The sequence below is a fragment of the Nansenia antarctica genome, assembly GCF_963989245.1.
Source record: "Nansenia antarctica genome assembly, chromosome: 18".
Classification (NCBI taxonomy): domain Eukaryota; kingdom Metazoa; phylum Chordata; class Actinopteri; order Argentiniformes; family Microstomatidae; genus Nansenia; species Nansenia antarctica.
Window position 1 is genome coordinate 19624537 of NC_137691.1, and position 9879 is coordinate 19634415.

General features: G+C 42.7%; 2 protein-coding genes across 2 annotated transcripts; both read right to left on the minus strand.

Annotated features, from left to right (window-relative positions):
- Nucleotides 1-734: 734 nt before the first annotated feature.
- LOC308173191 (uncharacterized protein) lies at nucleotides 735-3195 on the minus strand. The gene is made up of 5 exons (XM_080548185.1): nucleotides 3132-3195; nucleotides 1900-2023; nucleotides 1620-1668; nucleotides 1379-1471; nucleotides 735-869 (listed from the first exon to the last, which is right to left on the minus strand). The coding sequence occupies exons 2-5, from the start codon at nucleotides 2020-2022 to the stop codon at nucleotides 790-792; spliced, it is 345 nt and encodes a 114-aa protein (XP_080404311.1). The 5' UTR covers nucleotide 2023; nucleotides 3132-3195; the 3' UTR covers nucleotides 735-789.
- A 3661-nt stretch (nucleotides 3196-6856) lies between these two features.
- On the minus strand, nucleotides 6857-9112 carry LOC308173070 (adenosine receptor A1; the record flags this gene model as incomplete). Its single annotated transcript, XM_080548035.1, has 2 exons — nucleotides 6857-7499; nucleotides 8757-9112. The coding sequence occupies 2 exons, from the start codon at nucleotides 9110-9112 to the stop codon at nucleotides 6857-6859; spliced, it is 999 nt and encodes a 332-aa protein (XP_080404161.1).
- Between the last annotated feature and the right edge of the window lie 767 nt (nucleotides 9113-9879).

Below are 9879 nucleotides of genomic sequence, written 5' to 3' on the forward strand. Positions count from 1 at the left end.
GTACATAGCCTTTATTTATGTAAACCAGCTCCTTCCCTTCTTGTGATTTTTTTTTCTTTCCTAACACCAGGGGAGCCACCCCTCCTAAATTTCGTTGTTTGGTACCTGTACTGTAGCAATGACAATAAAGACCATTCATTCATTCATTCAAATATCTGATAAATTGGCTATCGTTTGCCAAGTTGGTGTTATGCATTTGAGAGGGTTCAGTTCATCACAAAAGCTAGTCACTATTCACTGGGGTTAACAGCAACTATACAGCAGGCATGTAACAATGATGGGGGCAATATATTGCTTGAATTATCATGAAATAAGAACTTATTATCTTATTGATCAAAATAAGGAATATAAGACTTTCACTCAACAGAACTGAACTAACAAACAAGCCAGTTTTGCAGGATCCCAGTCACAGGAAAGACACTGGAGAACACGATTGAAACTGAACATTGGTGAGCCTTCCTAATTGAAGAGTTGGAAATGAACTAAACAAAAGTTTACTTTATAGCACCATATAAACTATGTTCAGCATTTGCTCAGCCCAGCCCATGGTCAGTTTCAGTTACAGTAAGTGTAGTATATATTTTAATTTTGTAATAATGTATTACATTCATCACCCATTTAATTTTTCATAATATCCCCCTTAAAACCTTTTTATGTTGGCCAGTGTGATTCAAACAGATCATGGTAGTGATGAGGACTAGTGTGATGAAGAAAGAAAGCAAAAGCACAACAATGGCTTTCTGTAAACTTTTTCAATATTTATTTAATTTTCTCCTCCCAGAAGAAAGATTAATCAAAGAGGCCAAAGCCCATATCGTCATCGGAGCCCTCTTCAGATTCCTCTTTCTTCTCCTCCTTTTTCTCTTCCGCTGCAAAGACAGAAATAAACACAACTCTTGAATGACAACACTAATCTTCAATGAATGTAACTTTACTGTTACACTACGCTTTTTACTATGTGAGATATTATCCACTAACATAGTGTGCATCATGCATCCTATGACTTTAAGAATGGAATGAATATATATATATATATATATATATGTTACGGTACATGTGGGAATACGGTACATGTGGGAAATCTAGGGTTAGGTGCTAGGGTGCTACGGTTAAGGTTAGGGTTAGACATGCCAGCATGTACCAAGTCGACGTAGCACCTAACCCTAACCCTAGTTTTCCCACATGTACCATAACATATATATAAAATATTGTATGTACAACATGAGATGAGTGACTTCATACATATGTTTCAGTTTTGACAGACTAGTGTGGTCGGGGGCCTTGTGGAACTAACAGAACAGAGAGACTAACAGAACAGAGAACAGAACAGAGAGAAGGTTGTGGCCACATGGCAGGATGGGGAGGGTGAGAGGCTTACCAGCAGCAGCAGGAGCAGCAGCTCCAGCCCCGGCCCCAGCAGCAGGAGCAGCTACAGCGCCACCTGCTGGCACGGAGGCCAACTTGGAGAGGCCTGGGAAAGGATTGCAGTGATGAGGTTTTTTTAAGATGTTAACAGTACACCATTGTTATCATTTGACAATGTAAATCCCTATGCTACAACTTAAACACGGGAAATTAATCAATCACAAGGCAAACTAATAAAAGGGAAAATGCCTCACCTGAGTTCATGACTTCATTGATGTCTTTGCCATTCAACTCAGTGACGACCTGTAGAGACAGATGTACATTTTGTTACCACCAAGTAAACCAGCATCTATTTTGTAATGCACAGGTAGGAGGGTTGCACCTGCGATGTGTAAATGAATGACTGATTAGTTATGACTACGCCAAGTAATAACTCAGACATCGCTGGTGCAATTCACTCATGTTGTCTAAACATTGGAAGGTTTATTTTTCTCAAAATAGAACATGAATAATCTTCATAGCCAGGTACCATACCTTGCCTAAGCGCTCATCGTCAGCCTCAATTCCAACACTCCCCAGGATGTTCTTGATGTCCTTGGCGGAGGGTTTGGTGTTGCCACCGAGCAGAGCCAGGAGGTAAGCGGCCACGTAACGCATTCTACGAAGGAAAACAACAACACATTGTCAGTAAATGAGGCGAGGGCAAGTTAACTGGTATAACCTGTCGTTATCTTCTTCTGCCCCTCAGCACTGCGTCTCCTAGACGTCCGCTTTCCCCTCTACTGAGTCCCTAAACACTTCTATTGCCCCCCTTGTACTGTTTCTCTGTTTCTGCAGTGTAAAAAAAAAGCTTTAGAAGGTGATAGGAGAAGGTTTTTCCTTTTTTTGGGGCCCCGGGCCTGAGCTGGATTACTCTTCCTGCTACGACTGGTGGATTGAAGACTCACTTGCTTAGTAGTCAAATGTATTGATTGTAAATCGCTTTGGAATAAGGCGTCTGCTAAATGCCAAACATGCAAATGTAAATGGCAGATGCAATGGCTATAAGCAGGCCAACCGTAACCCAACCCTATTAAATCCACCAAAATGGAAGTTTTGAAGTTGACATTTCTAACATATACTGTCTTATTCCCATAACACCATTGGGCTCAGAGATGTGTGTAACATCAGAGACCCTATGCCATCCCTCTCTGGTGATATAATATATTAATATTAATATAATAATATGACATGTGATTTGGACATGCAGCGAGTAGCTGATGGCGGCTAGGTTTAGGAAGCCCAGATATAGACGTTAGTTATATCTACAATAGTTAAACGTAATGGGACAATACTGCAATATCAGTACCATGCATCATACTTACAGAGTATGTTAACTATGTTATATGTTATATGGGCCTGCGTGATTAGCTAAGCTATTCGATCATCTAACCCGCGAGTGGCGTTTATTGGCTGCGTTCGTAAATCCGCTCTACGAGCGCCGGAGCGCACACTGGGTTAAACGTCACAGAGGGACCAAATAATTTGATTGGACAAGAGGCACTCCATGAGTGCTAATCAGGTTTACAGAGCGTAATTACGAACGCACCCTTTATTGTCTAGCATAGCATGGTCTCCCGTGTCCCGTTCTATCGAGCTAACATCACGTGGCCGCACCTTTTTACTACATAGAGGGGAAGCGTGTGAATAAAGCATACAATAAACACGTTATATTCACAACACAAACAGCGGAATCACATATAATCAGATTAAAACATTTCACTTACTTTAAGTCTAAAGAGACACGAAACGACGGTCACGCTGAAGATTCCGGAAGAGGAGGGGTTTAGTCAGCGGAAGGAGTAAGAGTGTTCCGTGCGCTTATATGATTGGTCATTTTTTGTGTCGTCATAATCCATGCCATAATAAGTGTATTGCATTGCACATAATCTGTAAACAAATTCTCTGCATGGTGCATATTGTTTGATTGAATACATGTGCCCTACACCAATCTTCTGAAATTCAGAATAATCATGGTTCAAATGTATCTGAGGCCTAAAAACTGTTGAATTTATGGCATTTTAGTGTGAGTAAAACTGACCCTTAACCTGCTGAAAAAAAGTGTAGCCTAAGTAGTAGTCTAGTTGAACATTGGGCCTTCAGTCAAACATTTAGAGAACAGATCTATCATACACAAACCATTAATCTGAACTTCAACCAGTAAACACCTTCGTTTTGAATCAGTAATCGGCACATTGTGGTTCAGAAATCAGGATTCTGTTTTTCTCACATGTGTTTATTAACAAACAGTCATATTCAAACAGACATATCACATTTTAATTAACAGTTGAAATAATCCACTCTAAACGCAGTATACAAACAGACAAATGATAATTGCAGAACTAGTAATCCATCAGTAGTCATGATGATGATGAGGATGGTGAGGATGATGAGGATGATGATAATGATGTTTTGGGCATCTTTTTCAATGTGTCAATATCCATTAGACCTACAACTCAATCAAATGCTCATCTTTCTCCTGCTTGAAGAGGTAGGACCCAATGTCTACCACAAATGCCACTATCTTCTTCCAGTTTGTCACCCACCAGAATTTATAGGTAAACTCTCCCAACAGCACCACAACAAAGACGACCAGGAACACTATGAACAGACGATCAAGGTAATAGTTGAGCTTCTCCTGGAAGGTCTTTTGCGCCCAGGGGAGGGCACGCCGCGCCTCTATGTAGCGCCCAAAGTGTAGCAGGGCGTCATCTTCTTCAGCGAACTCGTCCGGTGCCTCCACCTCCTCCACCTGCTCGCCCTCCACTCCATCGTCTCCCTCCGCCATCTTTGTCACGCTTCCCCTTAGCGGTTGATTTTCCACAAATCCTGTCTTAAATCATGTGTGGAATTAAGCATTTCAAGACAAATGTTAACAATATCAAGTTGTATGTAAAGATGCAGATTAACAGAGTAACAGAGGGGAATGTACAGTCTGGCGATGGTAATAGGCCTACCTCACCAATAATTGAGTCCCTCCTGACGTGATCCAATAAAGGCGGCTACTAGCACTCCACGCTCACACGCTCAACGCTCACCAGTAGCTCTCACTGTCACAATTACAATCCTCCTTCTTCTGTTGTTCTACAGTTGTTTAGCACTCTGAATGGTTCTTTTAAAGACTATTTACAATCTCATATAGTTCTTCTTCCACATGTTGTCTGTTGTCCCAGTCAGTGCCAGGACTTGTCTGGACACCTGTCTGCGTGTAAATGGCAAAGAAAGAAATTGCTACAGGCTCCGACTTAGTAGGACACCTCCCTAAGACTATGAGGGGATTAATGCACACACACACACACTCAGCAGTCTCAAATCCTAGAGTGAGTGGCTCAAGGTGACAGATGGTAAAAGGTTTGATGTGTGTGTGCGTGTGTGTGTGTGTGTGTGTGTATGTGTATGTGTGTGTGTGTGTGTGTGTGTGTGTGTGTGTGTGTATGTGTATGTGTGTAACCTCGTCCCTAGGCTCATTGTGCAGAAGTGTCTGGTGAACAAGATTAGTGTGTGTGTGAGTGTGAGTGTGAGAGAGAGAGAGACAGAGAGAGAGAGAGACAGAGAGAGAGAGAGAAAGAGAATTGTAAGCCTGAGGGGACTGGCTTATGTCAAGCTGATCAACATTGCTTTCAACAATAGGTCAGTTAGTCAGACTGACTTGACATACAGATAACTGTCTGCTTGCTTCTTATACAGTACCATTGATCTTTTTACTCGATCGATTTATCTGCTATATTGTAGAAAGGGCACATGAAATAACTATTGACAAAACGTTTCGATAATATCTCTATTGATTTGTATTTCCCTTCCCTCACACGCAAGGAATATGAGTGTACAATCTATCAGTACCCTGTTGGTGTGGGGGTCAAGCTGATGACAAAGTAGAACTGACAAGGTCTCTCAAAAAGGTTTATCAGGGTCATAAAAATCCCCCATGCATAATGCACTGAATTCAATTCACTCTGGAATGGAAATAGGCTCACTCAAACGGCCTGCAGCCTTTTCCGCATCCTGTCACAGTTATGAAAACTAGGGCTCAACCAAGCTCAGTCTATAAACAAAATGACTGCTGAAGTGTCACCGTTTTAAGTAGCACATTTTGGAGATTTAGTATTGTTGAGATCTGGTCATTTGGTTTGATGGTCTTGCATGCCATTTCCATTGTAGGCTTCTATGTATTGTATCTTACTCTAATACATCTTTTTTTTTTTGTTCCAAAGTCATTCACTTTCTGAACAAGTCACATGTAGACTTTACAGTTTGCAAGATGAACAGATGTATTGAAAAAGGATACTGTGCTGTATGTTTTCTATAATGTAACATCCAACCGAGTTTTAGTCGTTTTAAGAATTAAACCAAGTATTGTTTTCTGTTGTTATTCAACTATAGAATTCAAATGTGAATATCTGAATAATTTGAAGGCCAATACTGAAGATTTCGACCTTGGAGATGAAGCTGAAAGAGGATGAAAGGCAATTTATGAGAAAAAGGTCCAAACAGCGTCATCACAGCGTCATCACAGATAGAAGTAATAAAGAACTGTACACACCGTTTATTGTGTGATGTAAATTAACTGGCAAGCTTTTGTATGAGAAGTGTGTGTGTGTGTGTGTGTGTGTGTGTGTGTGTGTGTGTGTATGTGTGTACATTACAATGATTTTATTTTGAAATTGAAAAGTTGATGATTCAATAAGAATTACACAGGACGATAAAGTAAAATGTGAACTATTGTGGGCTGGGCCATGTGCATTTAAAGTCCTCTTGTTTCCTAGCTTTCATTCCTTCGGATACAGCTATGTTGACATGAACCCCACACCATTCACATCTCTGAAACTCTTGAGGTACAATTCCTGTAAGTTCTTTTGTAAAGCTTTCTACTTCAGATACTGTGAGTGGGGAAACACTCAGATGTCTTTTTACAACATGTTTCCAAAACAGACATTTGAGTTTTCTACCTCTGAGTGCACATTAATGATGAGATGAGATATTAATTCCACTAATGGTCCATTACAGCAGACCGCACCTGCGCATCCTCTTGCATCCTATCACACTGTTCAGTGTGAAACATTTTAAAATGAAATATGTCATCATGAGTCTCATCACTTCACTTCTTCTGGTTGAGGGGCTCACCAGGGCTATATTTCTGGACACCCCTCCAGAAGCCACGTCATCGAGAGCATTCAGCATCCGTGCATGTTGATGTGGCGTGGCAAACACCTTCTCGTGGTGCCCCCCCCGTAAGTAGCTAATGACTGCTAAAGGCAAGAAGCGAAACAAAGTTTGCCAACCAGGGCCCATCACCCGGGCTGGTGTTCGGCAGCAGCCGGGGGAGAGGTCTGCTGACCTCGAACCCAGAATACTGCAGCTGAACACCGAAGGACTATCACTGCACTAATGCGCTGATAATCTTCTGACAAAACATTTGGCAGATGATGGCACATAAATACAATGATCTTCTTTGCTACAAGTTAACTGGTGTTTTCTCAATCAGTGGGGGCGGGGTGATCTGGCAGGGGCTCGCCTCCGTGGATTTACATAAGAGGCAGCGATGACCTATCCGGATCAGGGTGGCACGGAACCGCTGTATCCGGAAGGCGTAGACCAGCGGGTTCAGGGCCGAGTTGACGTGCGACATGAAGATGCCCACGTACACGGCAGCTTTGGGCACGCCACCACTGTCTAGGCAGAAGAAGTCCACACAGTTCATGATATGGAGCGGGAGCCAACACAGGACAAACAGGAAGACCACCAGCACCAGGGACTTGGCCAGCTTCAGCTCCTTGTGGTAGTACCTACTGGTGTCACAGGTGGCCTCCGCACGCAGGTTGAGCTGCCGCCGGATCACCCTGAAGATCTCGGCGTACAGAGCGATCATGATCGTGAGCGGCACGACCACCCAGCCGAAGAAGTTGAAGTAGACCATGTAGTCCATGCGCATGACGGTGGTGAACTTACAGACGATGAAGTGACTAGTGGTGCTGAGGTTCCCGAGGGAGGCCTGGTTGTGCCAGCCGAACATGGGCACCAACCCCGTGAGCGTAGAGAGGAGCCAACACAGGCACACGGCCACCCAGGCCCTCTGCTCAGTCACGATGGTGTTGTACCTAACAGAACAGAGGAATAAATACAGGCTCTTTCTAAATGTAACAGAGGGGGATGCTTAAGCTGTACTGCATATTTAAACACTTTTATGAGCCACCTGGGACTAATGCATCATAATAGGCATACATGAATTTATATAGGATGGTCTTAGGACCTGTTATACTGTTTTGCTTATGACAAGCATGCTCTATCTTTTATTATGGGGTTACAGAGGGCACAATAAATCTGCGTTCATTACGCAAGGCACAGTTGGCTCATGTGTTTTCAAAATCTTTACTCTGAACCTAAAAGATGTCAGAAGATTATATACAGTACATACTGAACTTGATTTGACAGCAAATATTACCTCTCGTTTAGTGACATTATGAATCCACATGAATAGATGAACAGACTTTACAATCACACTGTACTGTATGTGTTTGATGCTTCCCTATGTCAATCAATCAATCAAATACATTTTTATTTATTTATTTATTTATGTTTCACTCTAATACTGTTCAAGGGCTGGAGCTCCAATGTCTGGATGATAGGTCTGTTGGTTTGTTTGTTTGTAAATATAAACAAGTCTCTGAACAACAAACTATTCGACCAGTATTCTATAGTAATCTATTCAAAATATATCTAAATATAAATCATGCAAATGTGTGCACATGCAAATGGGTTTTAGCTGGAATTTTCCTCAGACAAATACCTTATGTCCTCATGACACTACTAATAAATAACGGTATAGGAACTCTGCCAGAGACGTTCGACAAACCAGTCTTAAAAATAATTTCTTCAGACAGATAGGGACATTCTAATTTCCTTAAAAGCTTTCGATGTCCAGCCCATTGATTTGTATTAAGCTGAGTAGAGATATATGGCTCTCCATCAGTCTGAGAGACAGCAAGACTAACTAACCCACTGTATCCCTTTGGTATCAGATGCAGATTTAATACAGACAGCAGAAAAAGTCCTAGTAACAGTAACTAGAACACATGATGTATAAATGTTCCTCATACAGCACAATCAATCTAATGATGGATGATCGTCCTTTGAGAACACAACTCAAGCTATCCAGCTACAGTACCAGAACTACTATCAAACGAATACTTTCTTTTAAATACATTTTTTCTAATTTATTTGTTTCATCAATCTAATTCAGTTACAGTCTGTGTGGAGGAATATAAGTTGGCAGTCGATTTGAAAAGTCAATTGACCCATAACCTGATGAGGATGGGAAATCATGTATTGTGGTGTCGGGGGTGGGATTCACTCACCTGATGGGGATCTTGACCCTAAGGTAGCGGTCGATGGCGATGGCCAGCAGGGACAGGATGGAGCTCTGGGTGATGATGAGGAGCAGGCAAGAGAGGAAGAGGCAGGTGTAGAACTGAGTCTTCAGCCCCAGGCTCACAATCACAGCCAGGGGGATGACCAGAGCGCCCACGGCGATGTCCGCCACCGCCAGAGACACGATGAAACAGAAGGTGGTGTCCCTCAGACTCCGGTTCACACACACCACCACCACCACCAGGACGTTCCCCAGCACTGAGGCCAGGGCTATGGCTGTCTCTACAGAGATGTACACCATGTCCACATGCTCCCTGGGCTTGATCCCTGGGAAGGAAGACATCGTTGGTATCCAGAGAGAACCCCTTGCTTTGCCTCAGATAGTTGTACAGTTCAAGAGGTCGTTTTTTATTCAATCTTATTTGGTCACGTTCCTATGGCTCCAGCATTGTGTCCTCCTCCTCTTCTTTTCTGTCTGCTCTCTCGGAGTTGAGAGAAGCAACGGTCGCCCCTACTACCTCCCGATGGCACAATATATGGGCCATGTATCGATGGAGGGATCTTGAGAGATGAATGTTCACCACCCTCTTCTAGCTCCACGCTGACTGGGTGGCCCTGCTCCTCTCCTCTTTCCCTCACTCGCTCTCACTTGGAAGGCAGCCACTAAACCGAGGGGGAGGGGCGTACATTATTTCTGCAGCATCGTATAAGACCTACCATTACTCCCCTGAACAGAAGCAAGATCCTCATCCATGCCCAAGATCCATACCTTCAGAGAAACGGTGTGTGTGTGTGTGTGTGTGTGTGTGTGTGTGTGTGTGTGTGTGTGTGTGTGTGTGATGAAGAGGAGCCGTGGTCTGGCAGGTAAGTCTGATAAAATCAGTATTTGGGAGATTGGATGTGTTTTGACAGTGCCACTCAAGCTAACAGTGGGGTCAAATGAATAGGTGGCATCTAAAGTTGTTGTTCTCTCTGAGTCAAGATTTACGGCTGTTTGGACCTTGATACTGACTCTAAGGAACATTTCGAAGGAATCAAATCAACAGCCAGCCTCCCACTCATGTGTTAACTTCATCCTCTGAGAAAATATATCGTTTTATATGAATGATT

Bases quoted from the DNA above. Each gene is read 5' to 3' on its own strand.
- LOC308173191 (XM_080548185.1), bottom strand. From the start codon at position 2,022: ATGCGTTACGTGGCCGCTTACCTCCTGGCTCTGCTCGGTGGCAACACC. The intron at 1,669-1,899 runs GTATGGTACCTG...CTGTCTCTACAG, and splicing joins ACGATGAGCGCTTAGGCAAG to GTCGTCACTGAGTTGAATGG. The intron at 870-1,378 runs GTAAGCCTCTCA...CTGTCTTTGCAG, and splicing joins TGCTGCTCCTGCTGCTGCTG to CGGAAGAGAAAAAGGAGGAG.